General features: G+C 44.6%; 1 protein-coding gene across 4 annotated transcripts in view; it reads right to left on the bottom strand.

The window, feature by feature from the left end:
- The window catches only part of EBF4 (EBF family member 4), a 102,850-nt gene that overhangs the window by 60,491 nt on the left and 20,649 nt on the right, over window positions 1-21,710 (bottom strand). For all 4 annotated transcript variants that reach the window (XM_056803591.1, XM_007496925.2, XM_056803593.1 and 1 more), the window contains 5 exons: window positions 16,812-16,968; window positions 16,514-16,577; window positions 16,120-16,175; window positions 12,273-12,346; window positions 8,973-9,041 (listed from right to left, as the gene is read on the bottom strand). In XM_056803591.1, the coding sequence (XP_056659569.1) occupies window positions 8,973-9,041; window positions 12,273-12,346; window positions 16,120-16,175; window positions 16,514-16,577; window positions 16,812-16,968 (420 nt within the window). The remainder of the gene's footprint in view (window positions 1-8,972; window positions 9,042-12,272; window positions 12,347-16,119; window positions 16,176-16,513; window positions 16,578-16,811; window positions 16,969-21,710) is intronic.

Below are 21,710 nucleotides of genomic sequence, written 5' to 3' on the forward strand. Positions count from 1 at the left end.
TGTATATACTCATATGAAGAACTCTAGAAATCTGAGAGGAAACAAAGTAGAGGGCCATTAGGTGAGGATAAATGGAGAGGGATTGGAAGCCATGTTATGAGGAAGAATCCCACTCATGAAATGGTCTAGATCAGAAACAGAACAAAACTGACACAGACAAATAATTCAGCAGGTGAGGGAAAGCTCACTGTAGACATTTGCTGGAGCTTTCCTCCCCTTTTCTTTCTTTCTCTTCCTCTCTCTACCTGATCAAAGCAGAACAGCTAATAAATTCTTGGCTTTCCTTAAAGATATATTCATTCTTCAAAAGGTGGAACAAGAAAAGAAAGGAAGAGGGAACTTGGATCTGATTTTTCCTGAAGCATAAAGCTGAGAAATTTGAGTTGAATTGAGCCCTCCATCTTGGAATTTGTGATTGGTTTGTTCAAAGGAGGGAGCAGAATGCTACCCACCTCCAGGGAAAGAACTTTTGGAGTTGGAATGCAGATGAAAGCATACAATTTTTCACTTGTTTATTTGGATTTTTATTTGGGGGTTTTGGTTTTATATGATTATTCTCTTACAAAGATGAACAATATAGAAATATGTTTTGCATGATAATACATGTATGGCCCAGATTGAATTGCTTGCCAGCCATGGGGGGGAGGGGAGGAGACAATTTGGATCATATAACTTTGGAGAACTTATGTGGAAATTTGTTATTACATGTAATTAGTAAAAAATAAATAAAAATTTAAAAAAGAAAGGAAAAAAGGAGAAGTCAGTTGAAAAGAGTCAGATCCAATTCAATTAAGCAAGCATCTTTTAGGCATCTTATGTTCCAGGAAGGAGCTGTACAGTGTAATAGATAGACAGCTGGTTTCAGAATCATCAAGACCTTAGTTCAAATGTTACCTCTGGCATAAATTGGTTATATGACCCTGGGCAAGTATTTAGATCAGGAAGGTCCTAGAGGAGAAATCACTTACGCCAAGTTTTGAATAGATGTAGGAATTTCAAGAGGTAGAGATGAGGAAGGAGAGTACCTCAGACATGGGGACATGTATAAAGGCACAAAGATGGGAAATGATGTCAGGAACAGGAAAGAGCAAGTAGACGAGTTTTGCTGAAATACTTCTGTATTCTATATGAGAGACAGTAATGTGAACCAGACCTAGAAAGACAGAATGGAATGAGATTGTAAAGGAAAGGCTTTAAATGCAAGAGAAAAGTTTGTTTCATCCTAAGGTGCTACTGAAAAATTTTGAGTAGGGGGCTGAGATGGTCAGACCTGGACTTTTGGAATTTCAAAATGGTAGCTGGGTAGAGGAGGGATTGGAAAAGAGAGCTGGAAGGGGCTGGAATGCCAAGGAGGAAGCTATTCTAATAGTCCATGTGAAAGTTGATAAAGAACTGAACGAGAGAAGGAAGACAGATATTGTGGACATAGGATTGACAACACCTCCAACCCCCCTCCCATCCTACCTTCCCCATTACAATAGGGGCACCCAGGCTTGCAACCTTCCTCAACTCCTCACACTCTCAACACCACCCCCCAATATCAACTCTCTTCAGGAATTCTTTTTGCCTTCCTTTGCACCTCCAGAGCTTCCCACAGTGCCTAGTAAGTCCTTTAAAAAACAAAACAAAACAACAACAACAAAAAAACCAACCTTACTTTTTATCTTAGAATCACTACTAAGAATCATTTCCAAGACAGAAGAGAGAAAAGAGCTAGGCAATTAGGGCTAAGTAATCACATTTGAACCCAGGACCTCCTATCTCCAGGCCTGTTTTTCTATCCACTGAGCTACCCAGGAGCTCCAACATAGTAGGAACTTTAAAAAAAAACCTTCACCTTCCAGTTTAGAATCCATGCTGTGTATTGATTCCAAGGTAGAAGAGTGGTAAGAGTTGGACAATGGGGGTTAAGTGACTTTCCTAGGGTCACACAGCTAGTGTCTACATTTGAATCCACGACTTCCTGTCTCTAGGTCTGGCTCTCAATCAAGCTGCCCCCTACATAGTAGGTTCTTTAGAAATGCTTGTTGAGGGGGCAGCTTGGTAGCTAGAATGCCATGCCTAGAGTTGGGAGAATCTGGGTTCAAATCTGGCCTCAGACACTTTCTAGCTGTGTGACTCTAGGCAAGTCACTTAACCCCAGTTGCCTAGTCCTCGCCACTCTTCTGCCTTGGAACCTATAGTTAGTATCAGCTAATTCCAAGACAGAAGATAAGGGTCTTAAAAAAAAAGAAAAGAAAAAAATTCTTGTTGATTTGACTTGGCCTAGAAGTAAATATGAGGGATGAAGGAGAGGAAAGAATCTAAACGGACCCCAATGTTTTGAACTTGCGTGCCTGGAGGGATGGTGGTACCCTCCACAGAAATAGAGAAGTTGAGAGGAGGGTGGATTTAGTGGGGACAGATAATGAGTTCCATTTTGGATATATTGAATTTGAAGTGGGATCCAAAAGGCAATTGGTGATATGGGGGACTAGAGCTCAGGAGAAAGGTGTGGACTGTGTATTTAGCAATACTAAATTTTAATCAATCAAAGATGATAAGGTCACCAAGAGAGAAAGTGGTGATGAAGAAAAAGACTCCATGATGAAATCCCACAAATAGAGTTTGAGGAGTTACGGATGAATAATCCTGCAAAGAAGCCTGAGAAGGAGCAATCAGACAGATAGAAAAAGAACCAGGAGAGAAGAGTGTCATGAATAGTCAAGGAGGGAAAGCTATCCAGGAGGAGGAGGAGGTGATCCCCTTTTTTTAGGTAAAAACAATTCAAAGAATTCAGAGAAAGGATAGGATTCCATGGTCTCATATTCAAGAGGAATCAGTCCAGCTCTTAGCCATCATACATGAAAGTCTGGCAATGGAAGCACAAAATTTCAGTGAGGCAGAAAAGAAAGGTCTGCCTGAATAGAATAAGGTAGATTTATACAGAGGGGATTCATTGACCAAATTCTATTTTTCAATGTAGAAAATAGAATCAAGGGAGGGTAACAGAGGATGAATACAAAACAGTGGCAAAGTCACATAAGAATAAAATCAGGAATGCTAAAACTCAAAATAAGCTAAAGCTGGCCATGAATGCCAAGAGAGACAAAAACTCCCTTTCTTGGTGGTTTCATGGGTAAGTGGAATCAATCAATTGACTTATTGAACATCTACTATTTGCATCTGGGATACAAATGCAAAAGTGAGAAACGGAACCTATATTCGAGGAGTTTATGATCTTGGGGACATGATACATATACATGTAGGTATCTACAAAAAGGAAGGAAGGAGAATCTAGGCAGGGGGATAGGGGATGGGTAGGAGAGAGGCAGGTAGTCCGTGCAAAGGCAAGGAGATGGACTGACATGTAAGAAACAGCAAGAAGGCCAATTGGGGTGTACTGTGGAGTGCATGAAGGGGAGTCATAACTAATAAGACTAGAAAGATGGGACTTTATATACCAGAGAAGAGTTTATATTTGATGTTAGAAAGGCCACTGAGAGAACTGACATGGTAGGACATCTACTTAATGGAAATGGATCAAGGGGCAGTTGGGTGGCCCAGTGGATAGTAGTAGTAGTAGACAGCCAGGCCTAGAGATGGAAGGTCCTGAGTTTGAATCTGACCTCAGATACTTCCCAGCTGTGTGACCCTGGGCAAGTCACTTAATCCCCATTGTCTAGCCCTTACCACTCTTCTGCTTTGGAACCAATACTGATTCCAAGACAGAAGGTAAGAGTTAAAAAAAAAGGAAATGGATCAAATAGTCAATGAATAGTTAACTGAATAGTCCAGAAGAGTAGAGTAGCTGTGTGGCCCAGTCCAAAGCCTACAATGCCATTTCCTAGGCATCTCCAAGCCAGGATGCCTATATTCCAGCCTCCTCCTCTCTTCCCCACTCCCTACTCCCCACTGGAACTTGGGCTCTTGCCTTTTGACTCTAGGTTCTGATTGGTGAGTTCAAGCTTCTCTTCCTAGGTCCCAGGCCCACTATTCCACTTCCTGTTCATCTCAGAACCCTGAACTCCAACTCCTCCTCCCCCCAGTGGAATTGGCATCCAGCCCCTCATTTTCCCATTCTAGCTCCCCTATCTATGCTCTCTTCCCCTATTAGAGTGTAACTTCCTTAAAGGCAGGGGCAGTTTGCTTGTTTTTGTATTTCCAGCCTAACACACAGTAAGAGGTCTGCTATTCAGGACAGACACGTTAATGCCAGCAGACCATGGAGAGAAGGCAGAACTACTCAACCCTGAGGTTGCTCTCTTTAGCCTGGGAATGATAGAACAAAAATGGTTAATAGGACATCAAAAACCAAGATGAGAAATATATAAGAGAGCATCTTTCTGCCCTCAAAGAGGTCAAATCGCCAGGGTGCTGAGAGGGGTGATTGTGGAGCTACCATCTATGAAAAATATCAGACGATAGGAAGGATACCTAAATAAATGATTAAAGAAAGGAGAAATGTTGACATGCTTTCCAATGAAAGAGAAATGAGTTTCATTTTCAAACCGTAAAATGATGCACTGGTTTTGATGCCAAGAAAATTCTAGAACTAAATTCTAAAGTCCTGGTTTGGGAAAATGATCCCCAGCCCCAAGAGCCAAGAAGGCTTCACCAAGAACAGTGCATGCCAGATTAGCCTGCTTTCCTTTTTTTGAGTTGTTTCCCTTTGGGGGTTTCTGGAGAAAATGATGCCTGTGACTCTTTCCAGCTTTAGGTCTATGATCTTCTGAGCTATGACTTAGCCTGGCAAAGAAAAGGTTTGGAGGAAAGGGTGGGAGATGGATATAACAGCTCTTTTTTAAGCATTCAAAGGACTGTTGTGTGGAAGAGAAATTAGACATGCTTTGACTGACCTCAGAGGACAGAACTAGATAGTGCAAGAGATGGTAAATTGCAGTGAGACAGATTTTAATCCCATGGTAAAGGAAAAAACCCTAACAATTTGAGCAGCCCAGAAATGGTACAGCTGTTCCTTTAAGTAGAGGTTGAATGGTCACTGGTTAGAAATACTATAAAGGAGGGACAGCCAGGTGGCATGGTGGAGCCAGGTCTGGAATCAGAGACCTGGGTTCAAATCTGACCTCAGAAATTTCCTGCTGTGTAACTCTGGGCAAATTACTTAACCCCCATGGCCTACCCTTACTGCTCTTCTGCCTTGGAACCAATATACAGTCTTGACTCTAAGATGAAAGGTAAGAGTTTAAAAAACAAACACAAAAAAAGAAATCCTATCAAAGAATCCTGTCCAGATACAGGTCGGACTGAACGACCTCAGAAATCTCTCTCAACTTAGTTTCGATGATTCTGTAAATAAATTCCTTATTATTATGGTCATCAGATGGAATGATTTATAACTTCATAATGGCTTCTCCGTTTTCAGAACGCTTTCACTACCATCATCTCATTTCAAAGATTCCTAGAAGCTGGATAGAGCTGAGCCTGGAGTCCCGAAGCCTTGGAATCGAATCCAACCTCAGACACTTATTGGTTGTGTAACCCGGGGCAAATGACTTAACCTTTGTTTGCTTCTATTTCCCCAAATGTAAAATGGAGATAATAATAGCACCTACCTCCCATGGTTGTTGGGAGGATCCAATGAGATGTTTGTAAAGCAGCCAGCACAATGCCTGGTACATAGTTGGTGCTTAATAAATGCTTATTCATTCCTGGAAGGGAGAGACCACAGAGACCACCTAGTCCAATTCATACCTGAACAAGACTGCTGGCAAGTAGTCCTCTAGCCTTCATGAGAAGACCTGGAGGACAAGGGAACCTACCACTTCCTGTAGCAACCCTTTCTACTCTACAATCCTTTTCCAACACCCCCCCCCATTATACCTCCCTTTGACTTCTGGGGCAAGCAGAAGAGGTCTGAGTCTTCTTCCACATACCAGATCCTTAGATACTTGAAGACAGTTCCTACATCCCTGCTAAGTCATTTCTTTTCTTTTCTTTTTTCTTAAAAACCCTTACCTTCCATCTTGGAATCAACTGTCTATTGGTTCCATGGCAGAAGAGTGGTAAGGGCTAGGCAATGGGGGATAAGTGACTCACCCAGGGTCACACAAGTAAGCGTTTGAGGTAGGATTTGAACGCAGCTCTTCCTGACTTCAGGCCCAGCACTCTCCGCTGTGCCACCTCATTGATCCTCCATGCCTTTCTTAACAAAGGCTAAAATAGTGATGATAATAATAACAACAGCTAGCATTTATATGTTGTCCTCAAAGTTGGCAAGGCAAAGATATATAGAGATATACAGATATCAGGGTCTTTTTTCCTTTAATCTATTTATCTTGCCACACATACACACACAAAGGAAATTAGGTTAATATAACATTTTTTTTAAAAAAGTTTTAATGTTGCCTTGTGTTTTTCATACCAGTCATTTCCTGACAATGCCGCTTCCCCCTCCTCAGCCCCCAACCCCCTCCTGGTAACAAAGAAAAACAGTTAAGCAAAATCATAGCTACTATGTATTACAGGATAATTGACATTCTGCACCCACACTCTCTCCTCTCCTCTCTTCAGAGAGGAGGGAAAGTCTGTTTCATCATCTGTCCTCTGGGATCAGGATGAGTTGGCATGGCCTGTCTTGTTAGAGCCACGAAGACCCGCTGGCCCTTTGTGATCAATGTTTTCCTTTCTAAATGCAGAGACACCATCCTTTTAACAATGTTCTAGCATTTTGCCAAGAATCGGAGTCAAGCTCACCAGCCTGTAGATTGCAACCTTTACCCTCTCTCTTTTCTAAAATTTGGGCACCATTTACCTTTCTCTAGCCCCATGGTACCTCTTTCACATTCCCCAGAATCTCTCAAAAGTCATGAACAGAAGTCCAGCTCTGCAGCTTCCCATCTATTTGCCCATTCTGTGATGCCTACCTCAGAGGCCACCTCTTTCATGAAGACTTCTGGGCTCTGATTTGTAAGATTCATCTTGTCCAGTCCAAAGCCTGCAATGCCACTTCCTAGGCATCTCCAAGCCAGGATACCTATATTCCAGCCTCCTCCTCTCTTCCCCACTCCCCACTCCCTCCTGGAACTTGGGTTCTTGACTTTTGATCCTAGGTTCTGATGGGCGAGTTCAATCTTATCTTACTGGATCCACTTCCTGTCCATCTCTGAACTCTGCACTCCTCCTCCTCTTCCCAGTGGAACTGGCACGCAGTCCCTCATTTTCCAACTCCAGCTCCCCTACTTATGCCCCACCCCTTCCCCTATTGGAATGTCACCTCCTTGAAGGCAAGGGCAGAGTTTCCTTGCTTTTGCATTTCCAGCCTAACACATAGTAAGAACTTAATCAATTTTTTTTCCATTCATTCTTCCTACACTCATCTATTCATTCATGAAAACTTCCATGATCCCAAGGGTCTGTAACAACCTTCACTCTCGGAATTCACAAAGCAATTGGTTTGTTCGCTTTTTTTTTTTGGTACGTCTCTGATACAGTTATCATATATTATTTCAGATAGTTTTCTATGTTCACGTCATCTCACACTGTAAGTCCCAGGAGAGCAGCGACTTTAGCCTATCTTCACTAAACTTTCATTTCCCAAAGCACCAAGCACTTAATAATAAAACTATTGGGGAAGTCACTAAATGAACGAAGTGACATGGGCTATCTACACCTGTAATACTTTTCTTAAATTGTGAACAGGCAATCCTAAACCAAACTTATGCTATTATGGCAAAAAATCATCGGCTCTCACCCTGTGAGGTAGGTTAGGCAGGCAGATCTTATCTTCATTTTACACATGAGGAAGTTAAGGCTCCCAGGGATGACTTGCCCAAGGTCATGCATACCAGTACCCAGGTCGCCTCATTCCTGATCTAGTTTTCTCTCCATCACCCCACAGCTATCTAGGTAAGTGCCCCAAATTCTTTTTGGGGAGGGGGGAGTTTACATGTATCATTGATCAAGACTTATTTCCATATTATTGATATTTGCACTAGGGTGATTGTTTGGAGTCTACATCCCCAAACCTATCCCCATCAACCCATTTGATCAAGCAGTTGTTTTTCTTCTGTATTTCTACTCCCACGGTTCTTCCTCTGGATGTGGATAGCATTCTTTCTCATAAGTCCCTCAGAATTGTCCTGGATCATTGCATTGCTACTTGTAGAGAAGCCCATTACGTTCAATTGTGCCACAGTGTAAGTGCCTCAAAGTCTTAATCTGTACTTGGTCTTATTCTGCCTCAATCCTAAATTCCAACTTTCTGCTCCAACAAAGCAAACATCCTCCCATTCACTTCAATTTTGGAGCCCCAACTAGGCAGTTTCCCTTGCCTGGGACAAGCTCCCCAATACCCTGGATAAAGCCTTCCCATCATCTAAGTAGCCTTCCTTCACTAACCACTAGGCTCTACCAATTGCACTCTCAGAAGATCACAGGCTAAGTATATATCATTCCATGTACATGATCCCCTATGAAGCAAACTCAGTCTAGAAAAAAATGTGCCATTCTGCAGTTCCTCCAAGTAGGGGGCACATGTGTTAGACATTACTCAGTTTCTTACAGTGACTAATTTTTGATGTCCCATTATCATTCTGCCTCTGGGCTACATGTTGGCTCAGTCCCTGTAAACTCTAGAGCAGCTCCTCCCCCCTGCTCCCATCACACAATGATCTCCCCTTTCCTCAATTCCATCACACAGTTCTTCCCCCCATTACACAAGTCTTCCTCCTTTCCCATTACATTGTCTCCTCCCCCATAGCACAGTGTCTTTCTTTGTTCCCCAAATACAATATTCCCCCCCAAAAAACCCACCCACAATAAAACAGACTCCCTCCTCTCACTGGTGCCCATAACCAAGACACTTGTTTGCCTACACACACACACACACACACACACACACACAGAGCACCACGTGCTCATAATACAAACGCACGTCTACATATGAATGTACACACACCTGCTCCCAAACATGCATACACACATACACACAAACTCACTCACTTTCCAAGATCCCAGGACCCTCTCTCTACCTGTCTATAATGACGGGGTCAGATGGTGTCTCATTTCGATTGCCACAACTCTTCTTGTCACAACAGCGGCTGTAAGGAGAGAAGGACAGAGTTGCAGAGCCAGGAGGAACTTTGTGAGGCACCACAGTGCAAGGGAAAAGTCATCTGACTTGGAATCAGGAGGACGTGGGTTCAGATTCCACCTCAGTCATGGACAAAGTGTATGACCCTAAACAAGTCACTTAATCGATCTGTGCCTCGGTTTCCTTAACTGTAAAATGGAAGGGTAGTAGTCAAAGGTCTCTAAATCCCTTTAATCTCTAAATCTAGGGTCTTATGGTTTCTAGTTCAATCTCACCAAATCTCACCCATCTCCACCACTTACTTTTGTGACCACAAACGAGTCACTTTAATCTCGTTTTTACCACTTGTGAAATGATAAGAGTTTGTTCTAGGTTTGCTCTAGGTTTTAAAGGCTTTTCTAACTATAAATCCAAAATCCTAAAGCAGGAACATTCCCTGCAACACACACCCCAGTGGTCACTCAACTTTTATTTAAAGACCTCCAATGAGCTAGCTACCTAATCAAGGGTACATAGCTCTAATTATTAGGAAGTTAACAATCATAACAATTTACATCTATGTAGCATCTTTAAGGTTTACAAAGTGCTTTATAAAGATTATCTCATTTCAGTCTCACAATAGCCATAGGAGGTAGGTGCTGGCTATTATTATCCCCATTTTACCAATGAGGAAACTGAGGTGGATAGAGGTTAAATGGCTGGCCCAGGGTTACACAGCTACAAAGTGTCTGTAGCAGGATTTGAACTTGTGTCTTCCTAACTCCCTGTTTAATGCTCTCTCCCCTGGGCCACCAGTTGTCTCTAGAAGTTGTATGCCTCTGAAGAAATAAGGAGAGGAAGATGGGGTGGGGGAAGAAGAGGACATAGAAAAAGACAGAGGAATGGAGGAGAGAAGGAAAATGAGGTAAGGCAAAAGGCAAGAATGAGTATTAGGAGGGCAGGGGAAGGAAGGCATGACTATGGGAATTTTTTTACCCTGGGAAAGTATCACAAACCGAGCTAGGGGCATGCATGTGGCATGTGTGTGGATACGCTGATCCCACAATATCTAAATGAGGCCACCATCAGGCAGGGTGAGAGAAGCACTCACCCCAAGTCTGCCATTGTGGGGTAGCTTCTAATTTTAACTAATTTATTATTGCTAAATGCCTGCCAAGATCTGTTGTTGTTTGCACCCTCCTAGGGGACTGCAAGTATCACTGGGGACTGCTAACTTTATTGCCCTCTAAACCTGTGCCCTGGACAAAGTCCAGAGCAAGCTGCACTAGTTACTGTTCTAACAGAAGGTATTGGTCGAGTCAAAGAATTGAGGGAAGGAGGGAGAGGGAATGGATTTCCCTCTGGCCAGGGTCACTGTTCCTCATTCTTCTTCAAAGCTGGAGGAATAGTCAGTGATACAGAAATAGCTGGTTCCCACAGATGCTCAGGAACCCTAGGATGAAGGTTGAGGGAGAAGCAAAGAAACAGAGAATAAAAAGACCAGGGGTCACCACCAGTCTCTCCATATTCATTAGTCTTTCTCAATCCTTGCTCACTTATGGGATGGCTATCCCTTCCAATTTTGAGGCTTTAGAATTATATAAACTATAACGGGGTGGGAGTTGGTTTCTGCTTTCTTAGTAGGGGGTGGGAAGAAGCAAGGGGTGAAAAAATAAAATTAGAATTCTATGAAACTGTGGGTAAAATAACTGGGTATATTATCCCTCTGGCTCCAGTTTAAAGACCCAAAAGTTCATTCTAGAGCTCTGTCAAAAGCCTTATTGTCTATCGGGCTCAGGACACACACAGACAGGGCTCTGTCTCTCTAAGCCAACAGATGGATCCAAAGGAAAACGTGGATCCTTAGCACTCTGGACTTGAGGTAAAGAAACCACCCAATCCTGTTTCCCAAGGGCTTTCTTGCCTCCCACTGCCACCATGCCTAGCTCTCCCTGTCCTGGAGGTGAAAGAAGGTTTTCTACCCTACTATCAATCATCACCTGGGCACACACTTCCTTTTGACCTGTTACGCAGGGATCCCATCATGGGGAAGGGCCAAATGTCCACTTCCCTCCCTCTTCCTTTTCCCTCCCCAACAGTGGAAGGGGAGCAGAAAGATAAGGAGACCATTCTGCATCTACCCAACCTCGCCTGGAAGGATCCCATCCAGGGCCATGTATGGGTTGCCTCAATTTGCACAATAAATGTATTTTTGAAATGTTTATTCATTCATTTGGTGTAAATCAAACTTTCCTAAATTCAATCCTCCTTCTCATGTCCTGGGGGAGCTTGTTCTTTTTTTTTTTTAAGGGATACTATTGTGAATTTTTATTTAACATGAAGAATCACACCATAATTGAACTTGTATGTAAAAACAGATTTCAATATGTTGGGTTTGCTTTAAGCAAAGACCTCTGGGAATAGACCTATTCTGTGTGGCTGAAACTAGAGCACAGAACTTGGAACAATGGGGATGAGGGAGTTCCAGGAAAACAGATTTTTGGCTCAGGATAACAAAGAACCCTCTAACAATTGGAGCTGTCCAACAATTGGACCAGCTGCCTTATGAAGTAATGAGCTTTCTGCCAATGGAAGTGTTCGAGCTAAAGGCTGGAAGACCACCTGTCAGAGATGTTGCTGAGGTGGTGCCTGCCCAGAAAGAGGGCCGGGTCACCTTCCAGCTCTAAAATCTCCAGTCCTCACTCTCTAGCTCCAGGCAGGGTTAGGGCGGGTCTTGGAGAAGGAGAGCCAGGAGGGAAAGGAGCCCCACTCTCCCCCCATCCCCACCCCCCATCCCTCCCACCTTGGGCTAGTGCTCAGTGCGTTCTGGACTCCACCTGCCCACCCGCCTGTCCCCTCCCCGTCCAGTCTGGGGGAGCCACTCCCCTAGCCTTGCTCCTTGCCTCCAAACTCTTTCCCCCACTCCCCCCCATCTCTGGAGTCCCCTTCCCTTGGGCCCCAGCTCATTAGTAAAAGTTCCTGCAGCTCAATTAGCGGTGACAGGATGACTCTCCTGTGCGCAAACACGGCTCGAGCGGCACAAACAGCCTTGGCTAATGGGGCCTCAGGGACCGCCAGCTCAGCTAGTGCCCGGGAGGTCCTCCCCTCCTCCCCATTCTTCCTCCTCCTTGCCTAGCCCAGCCGTGGAGCAGGAGGAGGACGAAAACCAAACCACCCCAGCATCTTTTTCCAGGGTCCCCGCCTACACTGGCCTGGGGGCCAGCAACACCCAGCTGTCCTGAGCCCTCGGGACACTCACCTGCACATGATCTCATGGGTCAGGAGGACACGGCACATCTCCGGGTTCTTGTCCTGCCCCTCGTAGATGATGGCCTGAAGGGACAGGGGCAACAGACCAGTTGGACAGAAGGGGAGGGGAGAAGAGGGGAAAGGAAGAGCAAGCCACAAAGGACCTACACTTCCACCTCTAACCAGGTAGTGGAAAGAGCCCTGGATTTGGAATCAGGAGACCTGAGTTCAAATCCCAGTTCTGACTAGCTGGGTAACAGTTGGGCAAGGCACTTAAACTCTAAACTCAGTGTCCCAAGATGTAAATAAAGAGGTCCCTCGTCCTAGCCAGCTCACAGGATCCTTGTGAGGCAAAGGCTTTGTGAATTTTAAAGCACAACGCAGAAGTGAGTCATTGGCATGGAATATTGCCTAAAGAGCCTGCTTTGGAACCAAGAAGGAGTTCACGTCCCACCTCTGACACATACTGACTGTGTGGCCTTGGCCATATCCCTTAACCTTAGAATTGGGCTAGGCAAGCTCCAAGGCTATCCATTTCAGAGCAGAAATCGTTTCTAGAATTGGTAGCTGGTGTTTCTTCCCTGGGAGTTCCCTCTACCAATAAAATTATGGGTCCAAACTACCTACATGTGTCTATACTCTTTATTATTAGAGTTCCCTTCTCCTAACCCTCTGACCTGTGGCATCTACCCTGGGAGGGAGGCTGTCTGGGAAGGCGCCTTGATGCAGCTATTTTGACAAAGTCAGGGCTAAGGAGAGAGGCAGTGGGTAACAAACCTCCAAAGCTGTCTAAAGCTAGTGAAAGAGGGAAACTCTTTGGGGGGATAAGTAAGAACAATGAAGCAACTCTGGGTCAGCCTCTTCTCTGCTTCCTCGGAGGTCTCTCTTTGGGGAAGTGTCTTCTTTGTGCATTTGAAGAGCTCTAGCAAGGACTGAAAGTCAAGAGCCATCCAGAGTCCCCTTGGCTTTCACCTCAGGGATAGGGCTACTCTGGGACTTATGAACTTGGCTGGTTTCTTTAATGTTCTCATAACTGTACTTCGATATAACTGGCTTCTTTTGTAATCCTATGCTTTTATTTTATGCAGGAAAAAGCATGATTCTGAGGAGTCCGTGGGCTTCACCAGATTGTCCATGACACACAAAAAGATAAGAAATGCCTGCGATGTGATCTAGACTTGTAATTTTTTTTTTTGGCATAAGGAACCCCTGAATGGGGAAACAACTTTTCCCTTCATAATGAAAGTTAGTACCTTCTCTGAAACTTATACCCTTAGAGAGCTGCCCAGAAAACAGAGAGGTTAAGCAACTTGCTAGGGGTCACACACACAGAATGTGTTGGAGCCTAAGACTGAAACCCAGGTCTTTCTGGTTTTGAGGTCAGCTCTCTATCACTACACCATGCCACCTGTCATGGTTTCTTCCATAAAGCCAAAAAGTAGGAGAGTGAAAAGCCATCTTCCTGAATAAAGTTGGGGGGAGACAGGACTACAAACTCCCCAATCCAGACATGAATCCTGGTTCTCAGCTTTGACCCATAACCCCAGCCCTTGTCTTTTCCCTCTGCCAGCCCAGCCACTCTGTCCCCTTTTTCCCCACTACCTGGATTGTCCAAGGGGTACCATTTACAAAACTGTCATTGGCAGGAAGACCATCTGAGCACTGGCTTAATTTGGACATGTATGTTGTGTGCTTCTTATTAATAAATCTGAAACCCAACTCATCATCTTCATACCAGATTAGCTCCCACTTCTAACTTCCCTCTTTCAGGGACTGCTGCCATCATTCTCCTACACACTCTGACTCAGTACCTCCAAGGCATCCCTGGTTCCCTAATTCTTCATCATTCAAAGCCATTCAATGGCCCAATTTCATCTCTCTCTCATCTGATCTTCTTCGATTTCCACTGATGCCACCCCAGGGTGGCAGTCTCCATGACTCACTCTCTGTCTTGACTCATTCCCTGCCTCTCCTCTGGTATTTCTCCAGATTCAACTTTCTAAAGCATAGCTCTTCACTGTTTCAGGAAAGAAATCCCCACCTCGTAGGTAGAGTTTAAGGAAGCCTTTCATGGTAAATCTATATTGTGGCTTCCTGGATTTCCCAGAAGAAATGAGGGTGAAACTGGCTCCCTTTCCTTCTACCCTTAACCACCCTACCTACTCAGGACCTTTGCTACTCATTCCATACCTGGTATCAAAACATTTCTGGGAAAGGAAAGCTTCTCTTCACAAAAATAGTATTTTTCCATTAGCCCATAGGATCAAGGCCAAATTCTGGATTCTGGCATTCTAGACCCTCTACAATGGCATACTACTCAACTCTTCATTCTTATCTCCTACTACTCCCTTACAAGGCCCCTAAATTCCAACTAAAGTGGTCTGTTCTTTTCCCCTCTCCACACACACAATAACCACTCAATATATAGCTAAGCCCTGCCCTTCATTTAAAGTTCAACTTTAACAGTACCCATCCCTAAACCTTCTCCAACTGCTCTAGATTGCCAGAGATCCCTTAAGCCACCTGAGGCCCGATTGTCATGGGTTGCTTTGCAGATCCTGCCCTACTTTATTATCTTTTGTTTTATGTGTCTTTCTCCTCAACTGAGCTCTAAGATCCTAGAACAGTGTTTTCCTCATCTCTGACTTTCCCCCCCACCTCCCACAGGACCTAGCCCAGTGCTCTACCCATAGTAGGCAATCAGGGATTGTCAGCTGATGAAAGGATCTCATATCCCTTCCTCACTGGTATCTCCTCTCATCCTCTCTACCTACCTGCTGCTAGGGAATAACCCTGAAGTTAAGAGAAAAGGAGAAAGGTGCCAGAAATTTCCTCTGATTATGACCATTCCTAGCCCATTCCCAAACCAACCTGGGCTTCACACACAGCCAAATATTAATCCAGCTGGTTCCTTGCTTGTAATGGAAGTAAATAAGGCAATGAGCAGGCCCCAAAGGAGAGTTCACCCAGAAAGGCCCAGCCCAAGGTCATCCAGCTGGTCAGTGGCAGAGCTCAGACCAGAACCCTAGTTTCCTGAGCACAATATAACATAGAGAGCACTTAGACAGTCATACACACACTGACTACAACTGGGCAAATAATCATATCAACATTAATAAAACCCAGAAAAACACACAGAAGGACAAAAAATCAGAAGGGAACAGGGACACAAACAGGACTATTTAGTTACTAGCTTGTTAAGATTGATATTCACATTTTTTAAAAAAACTGTAAATATAATTTTTACAATCTCATTTCAATCATTTTAAATTCCCATTGTTGTATTTGGACTTTTGCATTTGTGGATGGATACTATGCTGATAATGAATTAAAATGAAAATTTATTGAAGAGCAATGGTCTTGAGTCCAAACACCAGCTCCCTTGAGGAGGTCAGTTTCTGTGGGCCTTGGCTTTGTCCACTGTAAAATGGGGCAGGGGGAGTGGACAAACATCTCTAAGACCTCTTCTAGGTCTAAATCCTGTGCCCTTGTTCTTCTGACCCCACATCTCCCCCCAACCCTGCCCAGCCCCTTATTGTCAGTACCACAATGGTTAGGGCTCAAATTGTTCTCTAATCATTTCTATGTACATATGGTCCGGTTGTGGCTCCTCAGCACCTTGGACAGCACCGGGGACACAGTAACTCTTGCATAAAGTTGGGGGCTCTGGAGTCAGAGATGGGGGGCCAGGCAAAGTGTAAAAGGGCAAAACTAGGCATAGATGGAGCCTTCTGGGAGCTGAGCTGGGTCAGAGCTTCATGACCCCCCAAAGCCCTCCCATTCCAGCTCCAAAGAGGCCTCCAAACAAAAGGGGGAGACCTGGAGGGCAGAATGGGCTCTTCCTCCCTCTGGCTCACCTGCTTAGACATGGAGTCGATGAGCCGAACATACAGATCTTGTTCAGTGCGGATTCCTGGGTACAAAAGTAAAGCAGGGGGAGGAATCAGTTCTGATTGGGATGGCTGAGGACAGAAGGTTCTTGGAAGTTCTAGCATCTTCGCTTCCCTCCCAGGACCAGGGGCTAAAGAAGCCCGAGTTAGAGACACTGTGGTTACAGTCTGCCCTAAACCTCAGGGGGCTTCCTAGGGAAGCAACAAGGGGACAAGACGAGATGGCTTGGGACAGGGCAGGGCACACAGGAGGGAAGCAGGGCAGCAGAGAGGAAGGCAGGACAGGCTGGATGGGAAGGGCAGGGCAGGGCAGGGCAGATCAGTCCAGGACAGGGAAATGGAGACATGGGATAGTGCTCACCATTGCTGTAGAGCAGCTGCAGCCGGTAATGGATACCATTATTGGTTCTCTCCCCACTGGGTTCCTAGGGAGACAGGAGAGAGAAGGTGCTGAGGATGGAGGTAAGCATTCGGCTCAGCTGTAACCTGGAGGGCAGGGGGGCAACTTGCTCCCACAGCCCAGGGGTACTCACCCTTTCCCTTCTGGCTGCCATCTTTGGCCACGCACAGGGCTCTCCCCACCCCAGGCTGGCTCTAGAAATTTTCCAAAGAATGAAGAGTTCATACACAAAGCCAAGCTAACGGCCAGCTCCCCTTACCCGCTCTTTTTCCACAAAGTCGATGAAGGCTGTGCGCTCGATCTCCACTGGCTGTCCCTGCCGGTCATACATGGCCAACACGAAGTGGAAGAAGTTGGATTTGCGAAGATTGGAAGGTGGCTGCTTCTCAAAGTGAGCCCGAGCCAGGCCCACACCACTGTGGGGACAGGGGAAAGGGGAGGAGACGTCAGCCTGGGCTCCCAGTCCTTTCTTTGGAACAGAGAGGGGGTAGGCAGGCCAAGCCCTCCACCTACCCCCAGCAGTCGGTGCTCTAAGCTCAGCCCCATGATTCTTTAAGAAAGAGTGCATCTGAATGAACAGAGGATTGTTTTGTTTTTCATCTGACTCCCCAACCTCTCATAGACTTCTGGGTAAGGAAATTCCCCCCACCAATGCAGTCTGGCACCCACTCAGAAAAATGTGCAATCTTGGTGCTTAGATTACTGAAAGGTTAAGACTTGCCAGAGTAAGGCGCAGCTGGGTAGCTCAGTGGATTGAGAGCCAGGCCTAGAGATGGGAGGTCCTGGGTTCAAATATGGCCTCAGATACTTCCCAGCTGTGTGACCCTGGGCAAGTCACTCAACCCCCATTGCCTATTCTTCTGCCTTGGAACCTATACTTCATATCAATTCTAAGACAGAATAGAAGGGTTTGTTTAAGAACAACCAAAAAAACTCAATAAACTTGTCTAGGGTCCCAGGCCTGCTCTCTAGCCTCCCAGATACACCACCATGGGAAAAGATATTGGAAGGCAGAAATCAGGAAAGCAGGATATTCTGGGTCACCTCCATCTTCTTCCTCCATCTTCTTCCTCCTCTCCTCTCACCCATTCATTCACTGATTTTTCATTCAAGAGACACTTTATGAGATGCTGGCAAAGGGCAAAGATCTCCATCCCAAGAGGTGACAGTCATTTAGGGGAACGTGTGGTCACAGGGCAGGCAGGGGCCCTTTACCCCCTGAAGTTCCCCTCAGTGACACATTACAGCTCAGCCCTCCAGGGAGGAAGGCTTCTCTAAATGTCTGTGTGATCATTCATTCGTGTTACTAAGCAGTTCCCACTCCCAGCAGGCTTTCCCCCAACAGCTCCCTGGGCAGCTGGATTTACCACAAACTGCTTTACGGATAACTTTTCAGGAACAGTCCTTGCCCAAAGGAGACATAAGGACCTACGGGACGAGAGTATGTGAGTGTTTCCTGGGCAGTTCAGACAGGAAGGGTACAGGGTCTAAGAGGCTGTCAGGAGCAAGACCAAGGGAAGTCAAGAGACAAATGGATAAGCCTAGGAACAGGCTGATGCTGCTGCAGTTCCTGCTTCCCTGAAGATGGAGAGGCCATTAGTGATACCTGGACGAGGCAAACAAAGGCTTCATCGGTTCTCACCAAGCCTGGTTTAGTGAGCAGATTCCAGAGGGTTATTTCAGATTGAACAATGAAGGCAGCAGAATGGGACCAGAAGAGAAGCCCCTGAAGAATGGGGAAACAGGGATCCCCCCAACCCAGGATAGGTTATAGACTGGAGGGAGGGAGAGGAGTACAATAACCTGTATGCCAGACTTGCAGCCCAACTCTGCCAGAAGGAGGAAGAGGAAGCTGAGATAGGAGAAAACTGGCTAAATGGAGGGAATGAATGTTTTCTACCACTTATCCCACTGGAGAAAGGAGGGGGATTATGGGGAATGGGACTTTCTAAAGCCAGCAGACTATGACCACAGGGACTAGAAAAGAAAAAGATAAATGAAAGGACCAGTTCTGGCTATGATGCCCCAGTTCTCATGGCCTCCCTCTCCCCAGTTCCCCTGTAGCTAGGACCTGAAGTAGCTAGGTGGCACAGTTCAAATCCTGCCTCAGACACTTCCTATCTGTGTAATCAATCAAACTTGCCCCTTCCTCAGAATCAGTTTCCTTATCTGTAAAATGAGGGGAATTAAAGCACCTTCACAAGGTTGGTAGATCAAATGAGAACTTATGTTAAACATCTTGCAAACTTTAAAGCATTGTGTACATGCTAGCTATCATGAAGAATCCTCACCCCAGTCCTAGATAAACAGGGGCTCCCCTAACCAGGAGCTTCACTACTACCCCCAGATTCCTGTGGCCCCCTGGGTTCAACTCTGGCATTGCTACATGAGGTTGGGAGAAAACAATTTTAAGGACTCCTAAAATAGATAGCTAGGGAGGATGCCCATTCTTGAGCCAGGGGAATATCCTGGGATCTGGGAAAGATACTCTGAGGTTTCTTTGTGTCCCTGAATAGTGGGGAATAGTCCCTGAATAGTGGGGAAAGCCAGACACAGCCAGAGGACCCACCTCTGTATGTGTAGGGGAAACCATTAACAGAGAAGGAAAGAGTGCTATATAGAAACTCAACACCATTATAAAGAGGCCTGTGTGTTCTTTTGTGCCTTCTAGCTCCATCCAGGTGCTCCCACTATCCTTGAAGAAAGGATGAATGGGATTCAGAAGTAACTGAATGACCCAGCCCAAAGAGTAGCCATAAGGGTGCATGTCCACTTGGAGACTATCTCCAGTGGGATTTCTTCTTGGCTCTATGCTATCAAACATTTTTTTATCAATAACTAAGAAGATGTAGATAGCATCAGTAGGAATGAAGTCTTACACTTGGGGCTCAAAAAGAGGAGGCACAGTAGGCTATAGTTGGTATGAACTAGGATATTTTATGGTACTGCAAGGTCAATATAAGCCAGCATTGTCATATTCTTTCATTTTTCTATTATCTAATGGATATGGAATATGAACCATTCATATCCTTTTGTCCATGTACTTCAGTGATGTCTCTTCTTTTGTCTTTGTGTACCATCACCTCCCATGATGCCTCTTAAATGAATGAATGGACACTTCATAGAGAATCTGCCCACCATGATGGGAGCCTTCTAGGTCTTTTTACATGGAAAAAAAGAGTACAAAATAGCAGACAACATAGTTAATGTGGTATAGGCAGCCAAGTGATCCAATGGACAGAGCACTGGATCTGGAGTCAGGAAGATCTCAGTTGAAAATACTGCTTCAACTGCCTGACTACAGCGGTTGAGGGGACATGACAGAGGAGAGACTCTAAACGAAACTCTAACGCAAATATTGACAACATAGAAATGGGTTCGAATCAAGAACACATGTGACACCCAGTGGAATCACGCGTCGGCTATGGGGGGTGGGGGGAGGAAAAGAAAATGATCTTTGTCTTTAATGAATAATGCTTGGAAATGATCAAATAAAATATTATTTAAAAAAAAAAGAAAAGAAAATACTGCTTCAGACACATAACAGCTCTGTGAACCTAGGCAGATTATTTGGTCTCTGCCTCAGTTCCCTCAGCTGTAAAATGGAGATAATAATAGCATCTATACCTTCCAGGGTTGTGAAGATCACATGAGATAATATTTGTAAGATGCTTGAAGTGCTATACAAATAATGTCAACTCATTTTTATTTTATGAGATTACATTAATAATAATAATGATTATTATATGTCAACTATAATTGTTCTTCAAGGTTTACAAAGCACTTTACATACATTATCTCATTTGATCTTTAGTAGACATTATAGATAATGTTATCCCCATTTCTAAAGATGAATGTAATGGGCTCAGAAAAGTTAAGTGACTTGTTCCTAGTTATTGACACCATTTAGAGTTTTCTTGGCAAAGATATTAGAGTGGTTTGTCATTTCCATCTCCAGTTCATTTGGCAGATGGGGAAACTGAGGTAAAGAGGATTACGTGATTTGCCCAGGGTCACACAGCTAGTAAGTGTCTGCAACTAGATTTGAACTCATGAAAATTAGTCTTCTTGACTCCAGGCTAGTTACTCTATTCAAAAGCTGCTCTGTCCTTAATAACACAGTAAGTATCAGAAGTGGAACTCAACCTAGATCTTTCCTACTCTTAAGTTCCAGATTGTTTCCACCAGATTTATAATTCAATACAATATTGAGATCTGTACAAGTCTCTCCTGACACTAAGTTCCTAATTGTCACCACTGAACCAGATGATTCTTTGGGTCCAGAATTCTGGTTGTGCTGGTCCTTCAATAGAGTACAGCACACAGTATGTTAATCAGTTCAGTTCTGAGTGCTACATTCTAGAAAGAAAATGGATGGGCTGGAGAGCATCCAGAGAAGGACAACCAAGATGGTAGTAAGGGTTTCAAGACCGTGTCATCCAAACCTTTAAGGAAAAAGGTAACAAAATCAGCCAGACTGTTATTTGGGGGATGGAGGGGACAATGCGGATGGAAATAAGTCTGTCATGCCTAGACAAAGGACATTTAGCCTAGAAAAAGGAAGATTTAGCAGGCATATGAGAGTTGTCTGCAAGTAGTCAAAGACTAGTGCCATAGGATTAAATTTATTCTTTCTAGACCGAAAAGGCAAAACTAGGAATAAGTGATAGATGTGGGAGCAGCAGATTTGGGACTTGGTATAAAGAAAAATTTCCTAAGCAATTAGAACCATCCCAAAGTATGAGGGAAAAGCCTTGAAGGGGGTGGTATCCTCTCATTTGAGATCTTCAAGAAAAAGATGTTGAGGATTTGCAAAGGTGAAGTCTGGGTGAAAGGACTTCGGAAGGGGCCCTCCTCTCCTTAATGAGCCATCCCTTTGCTCTTTCTGCTCATTGCCCTAGTCCTCAAACCTAAGCCCTTCTTACGAATTTTATGAATCGTTGAGTCTCCATTTCTTTCCATTCCCTGCCCCAAAGACCTGAGCTTATCTGTATCCTGCCTTCTCTTCTACCTTTCACCTTTTTTCCTGACTATAGCTAGGCTGACCCCATTCCCAGGGCCTATAGTAAAGAGGGGTGAGTGAGGGAAGTGCTGCTTAAAGTTAGGACAGCTGCTTTATTAACTCTGAATGTTGTCTGTGAATATGTGAATGAGAGCT

The sequence above is a fragment of the Monodelphis domestica genome, chromosome 6 (assembly GCF_027887165.1).
Source record: "Monodelphis domestica isolate mMonDom1 chromosome 6, mMonDom1.pri, whole genome shotgun sequence".
Taxonomy (NCBI): Eukaryota; Metazoa; Chordata; class Mammalia; order Didelphimorphia; family Didelphidae; genus Monodelphis; species Monodelphis domestica.